The sequence below is a fragment of the Nomascus leucogenys genome, chromosome 4, assembly GCF_006542625.1.
Source record: "Nomascus leucogenys isolate Asia chromosome 4, Asia_NLE_v1, whole genome shotgun sequence".
In the NCBI taxonomy this organism is placed as follows: Eukaryota; Metazoa; Chordata; class Mammalia; order Primates; family Hylobatidae; genus Nomascus; species Nomascus leucogenys.
Genome location: NC_044384.1, coordinates 74,978,679 through 74,998,228, shown reverse-complemented (window position 1 = coordinate 74,998,228; position 19,550 = coordinate 74,978,679). Strand labels below are relative to the sequence as shown.

Sequence of the window (19,550 nt, the reverse complement as noted above, 5' to 3'; positions counted from 1 at the left end):
GACAGCCTCTTTCTTGATCTTCAAGTGTATGTGTCTTCCTTCTAAGGTACATGTCTTCCATCCAGGGCAGGTGTCTTCTGGCCAGGGTACGTGTCTTCCAGCTGGCTCTCTTCCTGCTTCTGCTATCTTGCTGGCACACACTGCTGGCAGAAGTAGCGTTGCATCTTGGGACTGGGCCTGAGAAGGGAGGAGTTATTCATCCCCCCAAGTTTTCAGGCCTTGGGCAGAAATCTTTCATTCCTCTCTATTTGGTTATAGAAAAAGGAAAAGGAACAACTTTTTCAATAACTACTTCAGGCCTGACATAGGGGTGGTGTGGGAACCTTGGAAAAAGAAAAACTTAATTTTGGGGGTATTCTTGAGAGACCAGCTGGTATCCATTGTGTCGTTGCAGGAGGAGCATCATCTAGATTGTCTGGCAACTAAATGTAGTTTCAACAAGAGTTTTAATGTCTTTTATTATTAGTGGGATAACACAGGGGAAAAAAACAGAAGGAACCCATTGTTGAAAATTACTTTACCTACCAGTATTTTAAATCTTCCTAAATTAGAGAACCACACTCCTAGAAAGTTTGTTGGGTCCCATCCCTTCCAGGTTTGGACTGGTACATGGGCTACTTTTCTGATGTTTGAAGTGATTTCAAGAACCACTTTTCCATGATCGTCTATGTTAAGACAACAATTAGAGATACTAAACTTGCCACAGACCCCACCTTCTGCTAATCTAGTGCTAGCCTGTTTCGATAAATTGACACATGCATTTGGTTTTGTTGTTGTGCTTACATTTCCAGGGCTAAGGCAGTTTGGTTAGCAATTATCTCTAAAACTGCCTGTCGTCCAATTATTCTATTTATCATATATATGGGAATGAGATAACACCATGAAACATCCTCAGCGCAAGTGCCAGGACAGTAATATTCAATGATCCATTATAGAGGCCATTCATCCTCTTGCCATCTTTGGCTTCCTCCTACCTTTAAGGATCATTTTTCTTTGTTTAGGTTATTATATACAGGGACTCTGAGTGTGTTACCCGCTGTTAATGTTTTGGAGGAAGGAGTAGCCTTGGGGGTGAGCTTGACCCTGGTGTGATGGACCCAGTAGGGGAGTCCTTAGACTCTCACTGCAGTTGGTATGCTGAGTATCACAGTGTAGGGGCCTGTCCACTTCAGTTGTAGTTTTTGGTGAGGGTTGGATTGGCAGATAAACATGTCTGTGCCTGAAAGACAGTTATGTTGAGAGGACAAGGAGGTGTCTACAGGGAGAGGTATGGCCTCATTTGCTGTTTCACGAATGAAAGACTGTGTCTGGATTAAGGAGGGGAGGTAATTCTTGAGTGGCTCAGAGTCTGGTAAGGGTGAAGGCCCTAAGACTAAAGTTTGGCCACACATGATTTCAAAGGGACTATAAAAAGAGGGTGCTTTTGGTGTTGCATGGAGTCTCACGAGGGTAAAAGGGAATTTTTTTTGTCCATGACTGGCAGGTTTCTAAGGCCAGTGTGGTGAATTGGGCATTAAGGACAGAGTTGACCTTTCCAACTTTGCCTGAAGATTGAGGCCTGAAGGTTGTAGAGATGCCTTAGGTAATTTGGCTGATAAAAGGAGGGCCTGTTATTGGATTGGATGCATGTTGGGAGTTCAAAATGGGGAGTTATATGCATAATGAGAGTTTGTGTGATGACATTTGCACCTTCTGAAGTTGTTGGGAACACTTCTACCAACCTGGAGAAAGTACAGACAAAGACTAGAAGATAGTAGAACCATTTATTGGGCAGCATGTCAGTGAAGTCTACTTGCCAAACTTGCCCAGGTACCAGGCCCTGGGCTTGGTGGGTAGGAAAAGCTGTGGCTGGAGGGAACCTTGGGGTGATACTGAGTAGCAGATAGAGCAGGACTGGGTAATCTACAAACCAAGTAAAGGAGGCATCTGGAAGGGGTTGTTCTACTATGTTTGGAAAAATGTAAGAACAGCATTCACACAAAATTGTGTAGGGTCTTGGGTGGTTGTAGCTTCAGGTAAGAGCATGGCTGGGTTTAGATGGGAGCTGGTTAACATGGTAATGTGGGGAGTTTCTATGAATAGAAATACAGTTGGAGGAGCTGTGGGGCAGAGATGAGACTTAGTACACTGTGGTGAGCTAACATGTCTTTGATGTTACAGGTTGAACCAACTGTTAGGTTGGCATGGAGAGATCATTTTAGGCTTTCAAGAGTGAGGACAGCAGCTACTCCCAAGCTCAGAGACAAGCAAGCCATCCAAGAACTGTGGCTTTAAGCTGTTTAGAGAGGTAGGCAACAACCTAGAGGGTGGGTCCCTTAGACTGGGTTAGAACACCTACTGCAACTCCATGCAGGTTAGCAGTATAGAGGGAGAAAGGTTTGGTGAGGTCTGGGAGAGTGAGAATGGGGGCCAAGGTGAGAGCCTTCTGGAGGATGGAAAGGTTGGGTAATAGACTGTGCAGGGTTTAAAGGCTCATGGACAGGGCCTTTAGCAGCCTGGTATAACGGTTTGGCAAGTAGAGTGAAGGAGGGAACCTAGAGCCTAAAATAACCCACTAGTCCTGGAAACAAGAGAATGTCTTGCTTAGTTTGCAGAGGTGGAAGGGAGTAGAGGTGCAATATGCAGTTGGTTGTGAGCCCTTGAGGTCATGGGGTAAGAGCTAGGCCTATATAGGTGACTGAGCTAGGCCTATATAGGTGACTGAGGAGGTGCATATTTGTGCTTTCTTAGGGGAGACCCAATACCTCCATTCTGCCAAGAAGTTTAAAAGAGAGATAGTATGGGCATTGCAGTCTCTTTGAGAGGTGACACACAAGAGCAGATCATTAACATATTGGAGAGTGGATGGTTTTAGGGATAAGGTACAGAGGTCACGAGCAAGGGCCTGCCCAAAATTGGTGGGGGCTGGCTCTGAAACCTTGAAGTAGTGTGCACCAGGTGAAGTGACGTGAAAGGGGCTTTTGGGGTTTTCCCATGTAAAGACAAAAAGATTTTGGGAATCAGGGTGTAAAAGAATTGTGAAAAAGGCAACTTTTAGGTCTAGGACAGAAAAATGGGTGGTATTGGAGGGAATCATGGAAAGTAAAGTGTATGGGTTAGGAACTACTGGACATACTGGGAGTACAGCTTAGCTAATGAACCTGAAGTCCTGGACTAAACAATACGTTTCATCTGGCTTTTTGACAGGTAGAATTGGTGTGTTGAAAGGGGAGTCTGTTGAGCAGAGTAGGTGACTGGAAAGTTGGCAAGAAATGATAGGCTTTAGGCCTACAAGAGCTGCTTGGGGGATTGGATACTGCTTCTGTGATAGGAACTGGGTGGAGACTTTAAGGGTAATGTGGATGGGGGTGTGGTGTTTGGTGACGGGGGTGTGGAGGTATCTGAAACAGTGGGGTTAACTATGGATAGGAGATAAGGATAGTTTGCATGTTTTAAGGTGTGAGGTTGGAGGAGTAGAAGAAAGTTATAAGCCCCAGAGGGGTATGGGTTGATGCATTGGGTACTATTGGGAACATGGAAGTGGAGAGTAGTGTGGAGTTTTGAAAGGATGTCTCTGCCTAGGAGTAGATTTGGACATGAGGGCAGGGCTAAGAAATAGTGAGTGAAGAAAAAGGTGTGAAAGGAGCAGAAGAGTGGAGGCGTGGCTCAGGGTTTGGCGACTTGTCTCTCAATTCCCACAACAGAGATTTGGGAGGACTGGGAGGGTCCTGGAAAATTAGGTAGAGTAGGTTGCCCAAGAATTAATTGAAAAAAAAACCAAAAACATACTGGCCTACCTGCCATCATCAGGGTTACCCTTGGCTTTGATGAAGCAATGGTAGTTGCCAGGGCATCCATCCCATGGCACCCTCAGCCTTCTGGGGCAAGGCTGATGAGATCCTAGTAGGAGGTTTTGGCCAGCTTAGGAAGAGATGGTGGCAGTCCTTGTGGGCGCCACTCACAGTCCAACTTGCAGTGGGGTCCTCTGCAGAGGGGGAATGGCCTGGAGGACTTACTGGATTTGGGCATTGTCTTGGCCAGCAGCCCTCATTGTCACACTGGAAACAGGCACCAGGTGGATGTGGATTGCTAGGAGACTTCTATGTGGAGCTGCAGCCCCATGTACCCTTGATGGCGAAGGCAAGCATTTGAAACTCTACCTGTTTTTGCTTTTTACTTTCCTCATCACAACTGTGAATGACTTTGAAGACTAAATTAAGAAGGTCACACTGTGGGGTTTGAGGGCCATCATCAAGCTTCTGAAGCTAGTGCTGAATATCGGGGGTGGATTGGGAGACGAACTGAAGGTTTAAGATAGTGGTTCCTTCTGGGCTGGCTGTGTCTAGGTTGGTATACTTTCTCATGGCTTCAGTTAAACGAGAGAGAAAAGGTGCTGGGTTTTCACTGGGACCTTGGGTGATTTCTGAAAGTTTTTCATAGTTGACTTCTTTATAGGCACCCTTTTTGAGTCCTGCAAGGAGACAGACAATCATGTAGTCTTGATGGCGGCATCCAGGGACCTTCTCTTGATAATCTCAGTGGGGGTCCTGGTTGGAGACTGCCTCCGTGCTAGTAGGCTGGGCAGAAGCCTGGTGATGAATGGTATCAGCATGTGCCTGAGTTAGGGTCCAGATACAGTCTCTGTCTTCTGGAGTGAGGGTGGAAGACAGGATAACGTAGTTCATAAGACTGGATAAGGTACTGAATGTCCCTAATATAAGAGGTAGGGTCTTCTTGAAGAGAACCAAGTCTTTTGTTAATTTGAGAGAGATCAGTGAGGGAAAAGGGAACATGAACTCTAACAATACTTTGAGCTCCTGTTACTTCCTGAAGGGGGCACTCTAGCACTGGCACTGAAGGGTAGGGCCTGGTCCAAAGATGGCGCCTGAGCGAGTGTCAATGGGAGTGAAGGAAGAAGCTGGAAGTTGTTCCTGCTGAGGGTTCAAAGGGGGAAGGGGGCTTGAGTTGATAGGTAGTGGAGAATAGATTGGAGTGTAAGGTGGCAGGATGGGTTTATAGGCTTCAGGAGAGGGTGGCGAGAAAAGAGAATGGGTACAGGCAATGCTACAGTTGTTTTGAGAAGAAGACAATGTAGAAAAGAAGTGGTTACATTTAGAAGTAAAGCCAGCTGGGAAGATGGTGGCTGAGAAGATGGCGGCTGGGAAGACAGTGGCTGGGAAGATAAAGAGGAGGCTTGCGGGGGTTAAAGAAGATGGATGGTTGAGAGGGAGAGGTAGGGTCTGGGAGGGGTGGACAGCAGTCAACTGGATCAAACAAGGAAAAAGAGGTAGAGTCAGGAGGAGAAAGGTGAACTGGGTGACGGGAATGAGGAGGAGGATTTGAACAGGTGAGCAAGAACTGAAGAGGCCAGGTTGTGATCTCAGTGCAAAAAGGCCTGGATATAGGGAATTTTTCCCAATTTCTCCAGGCATCAGAATTAATTGCTTAAATCAGTTAAAACTCTGAAGTCGAATGTTCATTTGTGGGCTGTTTGGACCCATTATCTAATTTGTACTTGACCAGGCTATATTGCAAAAAAACACAAGGTGCTTAGGGTGGATATCTTGCCTGAGGCTTAAGGTTTGCAGGTATTTATGAGGCAGCCTAGAGGGCTGTCCTTTGGAATGGAAGATTCAAAATTTCCCACAATGGAGGGTAGGCTCAAGAGAACAGGGAAAAGGAAACCATCCTGGATGGCCAGAGGGAGACAATAAAAGGAGTGATTGTCACAACTGCCTTATTTCATTCACAGAATGGGATCAAATGGCTTATAGGCTTCCCCCTAAGACCACATGATCAGCGAGTGCCTGGCACACCCTGGAGCCTTCTTGGACCAATGCCAGATTTTCCCACTGGAGAAACCAAGAGAGGCCATGTGGATTTTTCCCTGTTAATTGGGGTCCTGGAAAACTTACTGGTAGGTGAGATCAGTAATGATTTTCATGCAGAGGGGTGACTGGAGCCTGAGGAGCTTCCTTTGTCCTACTGCTGTGGCCTGCTGTCTGGGGTGGAGAGGTAGGTCCACAGGGGTTGTAGACCTGAGCCCTTCCCCAGGTTTCAGCACCAGATGAAATGTTCTTTTATCTGTTCAAACCCGAAAAGCATACCAAAGACAACATGAGGCAGTGTGGAGCAACATACTCTTTTAATGAGTGTCTGGGTGCAGGAGGGCTGAGGCATAAAATAACATCAGCCTCAAGTGAGGACGGGGCAGGGGTTTTATAATCTCCTGTAAACAGGAAGTGTCCCAGTCTGACATAACTGCTACACAGTACCTAGACAGCCTCTTTCCCAATCTTCAGGGGTTCGTGTCTTCCAGTCAGGTAGGTGTCTTCCTGCCAGGGTATGTGTCTTCTGGCTGGCTTTCTTCCTGCTTCTGCTATCTTGCTGGTGCACGCCATTGGTGCAAGTAGCCTTGTGCCTTGGGACTGCCCCTGAGAAGGGAGGAGTTATTCATCCTCTCAAGTTTTCAGGCCTCAGGGAGAATGTTTCACTTCCAACAAGGAAGGCAAGTCTTCCTGCTTCCCTAATGGTGGAAGGCAGGTAACTCCTTTATGGAGTTTGAGCTCACTTCCAACAGGGAAGATAAGGCTTTTTGTGTTTTTGCTTTTGTTTTTTTCTACTTCAAGGATAGTAGAGAGCAGTCTACAGCATGAAACACATCACTAGATAAGAAACTGGTTTGGGATTCTGTCTTGCAAATTCTTTTTAAGAAACTAGAGTTAGCATTAACAACCAGCTGGTCTAATTTCTGCTTACACTTAGAGCACTCAGAAATCATGTAACGTGTGTGATCATTTTTAGTTTTGCTTGACTGTTTCGCTGTTTTTTTCTGTCTTGTGAGGATTTTGGGGTGTGTTTCAGTCCTTTGCGTTATTGGATTTGACCAATGCCAAACCCTCTACCTCATGATTGTAAAATCTTTCACTGGGAAGAAATAAGAGCACCTTGTTCCCCTTAGCCTTTGGGGCATTCTCAGGTAACTGAGAATTGTGTGAGGGTGTCTGGGAGGAATGCTTCGTGGGTTGTGTAGTGGCTCTAAATAGGTTTCACACTTAGAAGAACATACTTAGGGTCTAATCTCAGCTGGCAAGTGCCTTCCCGCACTTTGAGCCCCTGATACACTGTGCCACGTAGCCATGAAACGGGTGGACCAAACTAGTTCAGGGGTAATGGTCCTGAAAAACTAGGTCTGCAAGCAGCACATTTTGGGTCTGACACATGTCCAAACTTGGTCAAATCCGAGGGGGACCTGTAAAATTATGGGGAACAAGATCTTTGAAGCAGGAGGAAAACAACCACCAAAAGAGGGAAAAAAAAGAGAATTTTTTTTTTATTTTAACTACTAAAGGGACTTTATTTACATAACAAAGTCACCTTTTTGCCAGCCAGACCAAACTGAAAAAGCAATGGCTGTACTTCTGAAATAGGAGCATTTTGTCCTAGTTGAAATATAGTAATGAAATTTTAAAAGCTTTTTAAGGAGCTCAATGGTTAAAATTCAGCTTAATTAAAAGGCTAACATTTAAGATGTGTGTGTGCATGTGTGCAAATTTGTATTTAAAAGGCCTCCATATTTATGTTTTTGTTTGTTTTTCTCTCCTAAGACCTTGTCATTTTTTTTTCTTTTTTTTGGAGCAAAAGTATTTTTTTTTAGTTCAGACTGAATTCTGTACTTACCTGACTTTTTGGCAAAAATAGTTATGGCCACAAAGGCTACTCTTGGGTTTTCAAGGAAGATTTTAGTTTAGACACTCAAAAATGTCTAAATGTCTTTGTTAAAAAAATTGTTTAAGTGCACTGTAAAAGCATCATGTGCTCTAACCTCAAAATAATTCTCCCTATTTTTGGAGACCCAGAATTCAATATGGGTTCTGCCCAGAGCCCAGAGATCCATTTAAATATAAGTAGTCCCTATCTAAATAAAATTGGACTCCTCATAACATCCTATAATAGATTTCTATAATTTTATATTTGATTTGGCTCAAAGAAAAATAAAAGCATCTCCCTCTAGCACCACCCGATGTTTTATGTCTGTATCTGATGATGTAAATTTTGCCATTTAATTTTCACCTGAGTTGTTCAGCTAACACTTGCCTAGGGTAGTAAAACAGGTTATCAAGAATCTAAAAGTCTAAGATAGAAAAAAAAAGGTCTTTATGAATCTATAAAATGTATTTCTATCAGGATGCCTAATACATCTATGTATTTATGTACTGTGTATGGAATGTTTCACTACCAAAAATACATACAAAGATTCTAATTAATTGGCTTAAAGAAAATAAGTGTCTAAATCAAATTCTTTATCAGGAAAATAGAAAACACTAGTCAAATGCTTTTTCAAGTTTATGTAACTTAAGTAAAATCTTTAGTAAATAAGCTACTTTTAAAATTATTGGTAATGTTAGAAAATGTCTTAAGAATTGCCAGCATACAGTTTTTGTTTGCATTTACTAATCAAGCAATTTCATACTTATCCCTGCAAAATACTATAAGGTGTCAAAATTTGGCACAGCGATAATGAAACTATATAAATCCAGCCCAAGAGAGAATGATTTTTGCTTATGTAATATTTAATAAATAAGACACTGCTATTAGTTTAATGAAAATAGCTATATCTTGAATTATTCTGTAAAATTATTATAACTTCTAATCTTGTGGCTTTAGGCAGTCTAGTACACAGACAGTAAGGAGATTTGTTTTGGGAAAGGACTGTTACCATTTTTGTTTCAAAACTAAACTACAAACTAAGTTCTGCTCAAAGTCCAGGAATAAACAAGGGCAGCTTGGATGTTAGACACAAGATAGAGTCAATTAGGTAATATTTTTTCACTGTCTCAGTTATGATTTTGCAATGGTGATTTTATAACTTTAAATCATGACTATGACAGTTTTCATAAATAATCTAGGTAAACAATTAAAATAAAATAATTATGTGAATATAATGGGATAAATACTTGTAGAGAAACTTGTCATAATTTAGAGTCTAAAGTTCTATTGAATTAAATAATAGATATTTTATTATTTGGGTATTTTCCAATAAATATATATTGTAGGAAAACATTCTTGCTTAAAAAATAAAGTGTGTCCTTTTAAAAAATAAGGTGAACAAGTTTTGTCTAATTCAAAGCTTGTTTAAAGGTTATGTATAAAACAAGTAAAGGAACCAGGATATAAGAAAGATGTAAAGAAAGTTATAAAAATTAAGAGGTATTTTGCGATTGTGTGTGTGTGTGTGTGATTCTTAAGAAAACTTAAAGGGAAATAATTTTATATGAGAAACAATCTTACATGGTAAATTTAGTCCTACAATAAAATGACTGGTTGCTCAAGAAGGAGGGATTTTCAGGACAAACCAGAAATTCCAAGCATGTCATGAACAGTCAGTGTAAATCACAATAAGAGGATTTAATCTGGAATCTTTTTTAATTGAGGTTATTACATCCATGTATCTTCCTGTATAAACTTCTAAAGTCCTTCTTATATTGAGTTACAGGGCTTTGACTCCTGAATCTAAAAAGCCTCATCTTCAGGCCTTATAGAAGGTGCCAATCAAAATAAAGTGCATTCCTAAGACACAGGGCCCCAAATTAAAGCTATTCAACTTATCAAGGCCCAGGGACTTTCATGGAAGAGGTGAGCATGTGATACTTTAAGGGCTGATTTTCAGCCACCAAATAGGTTCAGGTTCTCTATAAATCAATCATTAATTTCAAAGGCACACTCATGAAAGAACAGCATATGGATTCCTGTGTCAGATTAACAAGATTTTTTCGAAGCTTTAGCCAACTTTTTAATAAAGGTAATAAAGTTTATAAAAAAACTTATGGGAGTTATTTTTTATAATCAAGATTAAATGTTATAGATTGTTTACAAAATTTTGAAAAACAAATTTAATTGGCTTCATGTTGTTTTCATTAGGGTTTCTTGCTAGGAAAATTAAGTATCCTCTCTCATAGAATGAAGGTTTTTGCTTTTTATTTGAAATTATTGAGTTATCACTTTGGTTACATGAGTGACTTCACAATGACCTGTAATCCTGTTTTGTGATATCAAGTGTTTTAAACTTTTATATTTGATGAAATTATCAAAATCAAAATATAAATTATATTGTTTTTTGGACCTAACTATTTTTTTAAGATATTAGTTTCCCTAAATTCCAAAAATGACATATTTGGCTTATTTGATATAAAAATTATACAGGAAGCATTGTCAAATATGAAATGGTGTTTGGTTTTCTTTGGGCTGTATTTGTATAAATATGTTATTGGTATGTGTTCCAAAATCATGGAAAAGTCCTATAATTCTGATATGACTTAATGTATATTATCTGTAATAATCATAATTATTATGCTAAAATTACCATATGCCACAGAGGTAACAAATTTTCTTGTCAATTATGTGTTTGACTAATGGCTGCCCTAAAACTTTTTTTCATCCCTGGACACTTGGTGTCTTGTTTTGGTCCTCTTTAAAAGGTGGTTTTATAATCAACTATAAAACTCTAACAGGTGCTAGTGAATGCAGTTTTCTGACAACTTTGGAAATTGTGACATCAGAATAGAGGAAAGACTTTCAGGGCTCATGGAAAGCTAAAATGTTCATGAGTGTCAAGCAGAACAGGAATTAACTACATGGACTGAACTATTAGAATTTTTGCTTAAAATGTTTGATAATCCTTTATTTTGTTTTTTAGAGTCTTAAAATTTTTCTTTTGGGCTATTAACAGCTTTTAACAATTTAGTATACTAAATTGAACAAATTTGGAGCATATTTGTTTCTCTCTACCTAATTTCTCCAGAATTTGGAAACTATTTGTGAGTGGTCTTAACTTATGGCAGTACAGTTATTTGCATAAGTGCAATAAGAATCTGTTTTCATTTATAACAGGACAGGATTGGAGAAACTGATTATTTTATCAAGGCTTTAACTGGAATGGTGTGTGTTTCTTTAAGGAATCAAACTTGACTTATGGAGCCAATGAAGCCCATTGGGAAACTGGCTTCACACCTCCTTTGTGCACACAGCCCCTGTACAGGGTTCTTAACCTGTGGTAAGCAAAGAATGCAACCTTCTGATTGGTCTACAAGCCCCAAATTTATCTTGCAACCTCAAGAGGAGAGGATCACCCAATTCATAGATATTTGATGGCACAAATCCTTGGCTGGCCTAAGCTTTTAAAAAGTCTTATCTGAGATTTCTTCTATGGAACAAAGTTCCATGAAAGCCAATTTAAAAGCCTATTTAAAAAAATTATTCTTGCTGCACTATATACATATAATCAGGCCAAATATAATAAAGCAAACCAGTCCTACCGTGATTTGTCTTTAACAAAAATGGGGCACAGGAGAGAGAAAAATTATGTTTCAAAAACTATAGTACATCTGTTGCTAGAGTCCTGTCTGGCCTAATGTTTTTCAATTTTTAATATTTTCGACCATTTGGGCTGAATTCTATTTTTTTTTGGCTATAAGTCTTCAAAATAATGTTTTCTATTTTTTTCTTATTTTCCTTCTTTTTTTCATTTTTCCTAATTGGAATCATTGAAAATTAAGCTGTGCTTTCTTAAAGCCCTGTGAACTAAAACTAGACAACTTAAACTTCAGAGAAAAAATAACAGCAATCTATTTACACACATAAGCCACTTTCATACCTTCCTACTGACATACAGACTTCAGAGTAATGTGGCCTATATTGATTTTCCAAGATTGTTCTTTCATTTGTTGTTTTTCTCCCTTCCTCTCCCTATTTTCCCTTCATAGTACATGAGACTTCACAATCTGCTGAAAGTGAGCTTTCAGGACCTCCTTCCCTAGGAATAAACCATCCTAGCCATGAGAGATCAGATGAGGCCTGAGAACAGAGACTCATTTTCTTCTAAAATGCTTTCTCCAAAATATTTTTTTTTTTTTAAACAGAGTCTCACTCTGTTGCCTAGGCTGGAGTGCAGTGGTGGGATCTCAGCTCACTGCAACCTCTGCCCTCCAGGCCCAAGTGATTCTCCTGCTTCAGCCTCCTGAGAAACTGGGATTACAGGCACATGCCAAAATACCCAGCTGATTTTTTCTAGTTTTAGTAGAGATGAGGTTTCACCATATTGGCCAGGCTGGTCTCAAACTCCTGACCTCAGCTGATCCACCCAACTCAGCCTCCCAAAGTGCTGGGATTATAGGCGTGAGCCACCGTGCCTGGCCTACAAAAGATTTAAAAAAAGAAAAGAGAATAATTGTGAAAGGAAAATATCTTGGGCCCTTTCATGCTGGAAACTGCTCAGGGCAAACCTGCCTCCCATTCTATTCAAAGTCATCCCTCTGCTCACTGAGATAGATGCATATCTGATTTCCTCTTTTGGAAAGGCTAATCAGAAACTCAAAAGAATGCAACTGTTTATCTCTCACCTTTCTGTGACCTGGAAACCCCCTCCCTGCTTCCAGTCTTCCTGCCTTTGCTTCAAGTCATCTGCACTTCCATACAAAACCAATGTACTTCTTACATATATTGATTGATGTATCATGTGTCTCTAAAATGTATAAAATTAAGCTGTGCCCCAACCACCCTGGGCACATGTCATCAGGACTTTCTGAGGCTGTGTCACGGGTGCACGTCCTCAACCTTAGCAAAATAAAGTTTCTAAATTAACTGAGACCTATCTCAAATTTTTGGTGTTCACACACTGATGCACATTTTATCACTGTCCTCCATGTTAATGCCAGAAATTCTTTCACTCAGTTTGTCAAAAGGATACATTTCCAATATATAGCAGGGTAGTATAGAGGAGACATCACCTAGCTTGGTGGAAAAGAGTCTGCGGAAATAAAATAATGGTGATGTAATTCAATGTATGTTTAACCCTCACATTCCATAGAACCTGATGCTTCAAGCCTTCAGCATCTCAGGAGGTTTTTGTTTGTCTGCTTTTGTTTTTGTTTTTTGAGATAGAGTCTAACTCTGTTACACATGCTGGAGTGCAGTGGTGCGATGTCAGCTCACTGCAACCTACACCTCCCAGGTTCAAGTGATTCTCATGTCTTAGCCTCCCAAGTAGCTGAGACTATAGGCACAAGCCACCATGCCTGGCTAGTTGTTTTGTATTTTTAGTAGGGATGGGTTTTTGCCATGTGGACCAGTCTGGTCTCGAATTCCTGGCCTCAGGTGATCTGCCTGCCTCGGCCTCCCAAAGTGCTGGGATTATAGGCGTGAGCCATGATGCCCTGCCCATCTCGGGAATACTGCAGATGAACTAACTTGCTAGTTTTCTCTGTCTACTCAGATGACTATAACTTCCCCAACCCTGCTGAGTCAGTTATCTAATAACACCCTTCTCCATGTTTCAAAATATGTGTAAAAATCTTTCACCAACTGGTATTTTCTGTCTGGTTCTTTGTCATTTTTTATGAACCCATAGTTTTTTAATTTTACTATTATGTTAGTGACCATCAGATGGCAGAGGAAATACATTTTTATGGATAACTTTTAACAGAAATCCCAATTTTGAAAGTATACTTTTAAATACAATGACATGAAAAGAAGAAAACTAAAAGGTACATAATATAACCATCTGGATGACCTGTCTGCATGAAAATATAAAGGAGCACATGCGTAAGTTTTGATAATTCAAACATTTCAATAATGCAAAAACTGAAAAACAATCTGATCATCTCTTTCCAATCCTCTCTTAAAAAGATATTCATTAACAGTTTTTTTATAATTCATTCAACTGAAAAAATCTTACACCTATATCTACATATATTTTCTAATTAATGCTGTATTTATAGTCACAGAAATAAAGAATATAAACATTATCACATAACTTTCTCCTTTATGAAAAAAATGTACCCTGACTATCTTTCCATAGCAGCACTTGCAAATGAAACCCCAGGGTCTAGTCGGATTGGACATAAGTGTGCTCACCACAGCAGACATACTGGAGACCATATCAGAAAACAGTCCTCTCCACAGGAACACCAAAGCAGCAGCTGGCAGTGTGAGAGGATGAGATGAGCATGGCAGCAGCCAGTGTTCTCAACTGAGCATGTGGCCAGAGTCTGGGAGGTGGTAACTGAAAATGCCCTTAAGATTGTGACCAGTCATGTTTTGTAAACTAGACCTGAAGAAGGACATAGACCTGAGATATATTCCTTATTTCTCCAGCAATTCCCAGAACAATAGCTGATATAAAACCTCCCTCTTTTCCACCACTCATTCTATATTTCTCTCACCCTTAGCCATCACTTCAGTTAATTTGTCTTGTTCGTGTTGTGGGGTGATTGAAAACTTTGTCTACAAGAATCTGCTCCCTAGTTGCCTGGTTATTGTGGGGCTATAATTGCAGAAATTGTCCAGTTACAGTTATCCTTGGGTGTGCAAGTGCTAAGAGAGATTCCACTACATTCTCTGTGTTCTGGATACAGTCATCTCTGTCCTAATCTGTACTAACAGCTCTAGCTACTCCCAACAAAGACAACAGTGTTCCCAGCCAGAACAATAACTCTTTTTTACCTGCTGATTTACTTGCATAAGGAGCTCTATTTTGTGCTCCTTACTGGTTTTCTACTGCTTTCCTGGCAAATGTGTTTTCCTTCCCAGAAACCAGGACATGTATCCTGGTGAAATTAAGAATCTAAAAGTGAGTTCCTAGGAATGCTGACAATGGTAAACACTTCACTTTCACCTCTTGGGTCTAAGAATAATGTATGTTAGGCAAATGGGGACTGCACACCATATATCAGGCATCAGTTTGGTGTTCAACTGTTCAACCCATATACTGAATCCCAAGTACAACATCCCAACTCCTTACAGAGATGACTGTGAATACCAAAAGTTTTTTTGGTATTCTTGGTCAGTCACTCAGTATCTTTTGTACTTGTTATGTAAAAGTGAGTTTATTTTATTTTCTCTAAATGAAGAGAGAGAACTAGGCATTTACCTAGTGCCAAAATTTATATAATCAAATTAAATGTAAAGTACTCAGGAAAAGGGGCTGTGATTGAGACAGCATAATTTTCCATCATATCACATTTGCTTTTAGCAGAGAACACACAAGTTAATAAAAGAGACAAAAGGTGATAGAGATTTCAACTGCAGAAATATGCTTCTTATTGAAACATCTCCACCTTCTCGGTGCAAGCTCCTCTCTTCACCATTGTATTGAAATCTCATTACAATAATTTATATATTTGATGTGACTATGTTTCAAATTCTAAAAGTATGCCTTTAGGTTATCAGATACCTTGTGGAATATGTTGATATTTTCAAATTTCCTACAATCAACTGGTTGAACTCTTTATTTCTAGCCTACATAGTATCTCTGCCTTAATTTGAGCTATCTTACAGTCATAATATCCCTCTAATATAAACAAATTACCATAATTATATGGTTCAAGAGAAACATTAATAGTAGCCCAAATTAGAAGGGATCAAATTAGGACCAAAAAGTCATTTTACAAAAAGAATTATTATATGACTACAACACCAACTGTGAGAGTCTTCTTAAGATCAAGAACTCTCAGAAGCGTAAATTTTCTTTCTGTGTTCTGTCATGGTTCTAGAAGTACCTAGGCAAATTTATGGAAAGATTTCAGCATACAGCTCAAAGACTTGAAAGGGAGATTACCTAGGTCATACAGACTGCTTCTTACAACATGAAGCTTCTACACTTATTGAAATATGGAACTTCCTGTTGAGTCAGGAAGAACAACTAAGTTGATCATGACATATGAAGAATCCAACATGTCTAATAAAGAAAACCATTAAGAAGAGGGAAAACCTATTGGACTGTTGGTATGTAGATGGGTAACTATTAGCAAGGAATTCCAGAAGTCAACACACAGAAGAACAGGCAAACTTCAGACCTAAACTATGAGTGAAGCTAAGCAGGCAGCAGCACCAGAGACAGTAGTGAACAGCAGTGAAGGCAATGAGCTTTACATATCTGTTTGTACCACAAGCTGTATTTTCTGCCACATAAAAATCACTCAACATTAACCAGTGTTATTTGTCCACACTGTCTCTTTTCCCAAAGGAGCTAACCCTCATGCACCAAGACAGCATTACATTAAATCAACAAGAAAAAGATAATATTCTCTATTGATTTCTTCTAGGGCACTCCAAACTAAGAAGAAGGATTTGAAACCTTCATTTATCTTTTGCCATCTGCAAACAATTTCTTTCTCCACAGCTTCTTCATGGCAGTTTTCACTTCTGTATTCCTCAGTGTATAAATCAGAGGGTTGAGCAAAGGTGTTCCAACTGTATAAAATACAGCTGTCATTTTATCCATTGGGAACGTGGTTGCAGGGTGTGTGTATATAAATATGCAAGGTCCAAAGAACAGGATGACCACAATGATGTGGGACACACAGGTGGAAAGGGCTTTCTTTCTCCCTTCAGCACTGTGGTTTCTCAGAGAATGCAAGATGATGACATAGGAGAACATCAGTATGACAAAACCCACTGTACAAATGGCCCCACTGTTGGAAACCAGGAGTAGGTTAACCACATAGGTGTCTGAACAGGCTAGTTTCAACAAGGGCTGCAAGTCACAGAAATAGTGATCGATCACATTGGGGCCACAGAAAGGCAAACTCAGGGCAAGAAAAATCTGAGCTAAAGAATGCACACAGGATCCCACCCAGGCCACAGCCATCAACACACCACATACCCGGTGGCTCATAATGGTCATGTAGTGCAGGGGCTTACAGATGGCCACATAGCAATCAATAGCCATGAGGATAAGGATGAAGATCTCCAGGCAGCCAAAGAAATGGGCTGAAAAGACTTGGATCATGCACTCGCTGAAGGAGATAGTTGTCTTCTTCAAATGGGCATCCACTATTATTCTAGGGGCTATGGAAGTAGAGAGGCAAGTATCAGATAAGGATAAGTAGAAGAGGAAGAAATACATTGGGTTCTTCAGTGCCTGGCTGGTCTTGACAGTAATCATAATTAGCAAGTTACCCAACAATGTTCCCAAGTAGAGAAGCAAAAAAATAACAAACACTATTTTCTTCCAAAAAGGATCCTGTGTCAATCCAAGCAGAATGAACTCAGTCACATTATTATTCAGTTGCATGGTTTTCGTGAGTGAGGTGAAGGGGCAAGTGTGAAATGGTTTATCTGTAAAAAATACAGGAATTAATTTACAGTGTGCTATGTGATGTTATGGAATATTTATGCAAAATTACCTATTTATTATCAGATACATTCTGTTGATGGTTTCTTAATAGGTCACTTCAACACATTGTTTCCTAATTTTAATGACCACAGGGTTATTATGATTCTCAGATATGCTTATGAACATGATACCTTGCTATAGCATTCTTCAAGTACAAGCCTTGGTTAGCTTTGGCATCATTCTGATTAATTTTTTCAATTAAATGAAGGTAAATGTAAGAGATATGGATCTATTTTAATATTAACTTATTTTTTTCATTTTCAATAAATCTACAGGCCCATTTTTTGCATTGTATATCAGTCAACATTTAAGATATATTTGACTGCTCTTGGAGTTTTATGATATGAAATCCTACACCACCACCACCACACTGTAGATAACATATTATTAATACATGGTTTATACATTATATATTCATTATATATATTTATATAGCTATATGTTATTTATGAATACTTAGTATACTCCACTTCTCTGTAAAATTTCTCCCAGATATTCCAGATTATAAAAAGTAAAAGAAAACACTTATGGCCTCTAAATAATCTGTTGCTACCTTGATGTGTCCTTGTAATATTTAGTACTGACATATACTAATAAACAGAAAATAATGTTCTTTGAAAATTGGCTATCTCTTTAATATCCCCCTTTCTATTTTTCTTTCTCTAGTTTATTGAAAGCACCCCCTAGAACACTCAGAATCCCTGAGGTTGCATTTCAATAAAATGAGGGTGGTGTACTGTATTACTACTCAATTGTTTGTTTTGATGATTCAAGCTAAAAACTTGAATAGTGAAAACAAAAAAGCACTTTGTAACTCAGGTGGTTTGAAGGGTTATCATTGAACCAGATCATGTTTGTAATCCCCAGTAGAGTTTTCATTATCCAGATATTCAAAAACCATACATTCCTGGACTAGAGCAGAGATTTGGAAGAAAGAGGGTGATGTGGTTTTAGAGAAGAGAGAGTAGATACTAACTGCCTTCTTCATTCAATTTATTTTCTGTCCTGGAAAAGTCAATGCTTCTTCAACTTCGCAATGTCACTTTTCCTCATGAAGATTTGTTTTTTTTTTAAATATGGAAACAAATATTATCACAAGGCTTCTCATTCAAGAACAAAGTTTCTGTAGATTTTTATTGTCAAGATGACACTAGACAGTACATATATGCAAATAGAAATATAAACCAAAGTGTAATTTATTTAAATATAGTCTGGAAATCCATTGTATTTCTACAAAATTCAATCAATACCTTCAAAACATTGATGAAAGTTAAAAGTTGGCCAAAACAGAATACAATAGACAAAACAGACACAAAATTCCCTTTGTATATACTTCTTCTCTCTCTAGATTCCTCTCATTCTTTTCCTCACCAGATTTGAAATATCCCTTATCTTCCTCCAAATAAAAAAAAATACTCCCAAGAAAGGGTCAGATGAAGTTATTCACTTCGGTATGCTAAGAATAAAAAAGTATAGATACAGATATAGATATATATCTTTGGACTCTTTGGACTCTGTAATATATATTTTTTATATATACGTATGTTTGGACTCTGTAATCTTTGAAAAGTATCTGAAACTATGAGGAAACTGAGTTGGTATTTTAATTATTACAATAAGCTCATTTTTTCCTTTATTCATTTAAAAGGGTGATCCATCATAAAATATTTGTACTTGAAAATGTGGTAGGCTTTGGAGGCCTGATAATGCAGAAGTTTTCACCTCTAATACTTTATGACTTTGAGCACTCATTTAAGGGTGTAATCTTTGGTCTGTATATCAGCAATCCCTGTAGACTATCCATTTTCTAGATAGTCTATATTATTTATATTACATATTTGGACATAAAGTTTTTTAGATAAATTAAGGATTACAAATATGTAATGTAATTAACTTGGTAATAATTATAGGTCCTCATCAAATATTTAGTCAACAGTTTAGTCAATAATCGGTATCTGTCTTCTTCCGTGGAATTCCTTTCCATTTCTAGCTACTTCAACTATTGCAAAATTTCAAAACACAACTGTGAAGAAACTTCATTTAAGCAGCCTTCATCAATTGCCTTGTGATAAAGGAAATTCTCTCTGCTGCTTTTTAATTATTCCCTTATTCTTTTCTTATGCTATTACATTTAATTGCTTAAACTCTATTGTGTGTGCTTAGCTTCCACCCTAGAATAAGAATACTGGAAAACTATGTGTTCTCTGGATATTATTCTCCACTGTACCAAACCCAATGTCTAGTGTAATGTAGGTGCTTAGTGCTTTGTTTTGTTTTGCTTTCTGTACTGTTGTTTTGCTATTGCTAATAGTACTTGGTGTTTTGTAATTGAACATTCTCTCTTCCACTAAAAATGTAATATTAACATCTAATTATTTCAGTACTATTCTGATGGCAA

The 19,550-nt window shown here is 38.9% G+C and overlaps 1 protein-coding gene across 1 annotated transcript; it reads right to left on the bottom strand.

The window, feature by feature from the left end:
* Positions 1-16,117: 16,117 nt before the first annotated feature.
* On the bottom strand, positions 16,118-17,050 carry LOC115834697 (olfactory receptor 4C16-like). Its single transcript, XM_030810113.1, has one exon. It carries the CDS (start codon positions 17,048-17,050, stop codon positions 16,118-16,120), a length of 933 nt encoding a protein of 310 aa, XP_030665973.1.
* Positions 17,051-19,550: the final 2,500 nt, after the last annotated feature.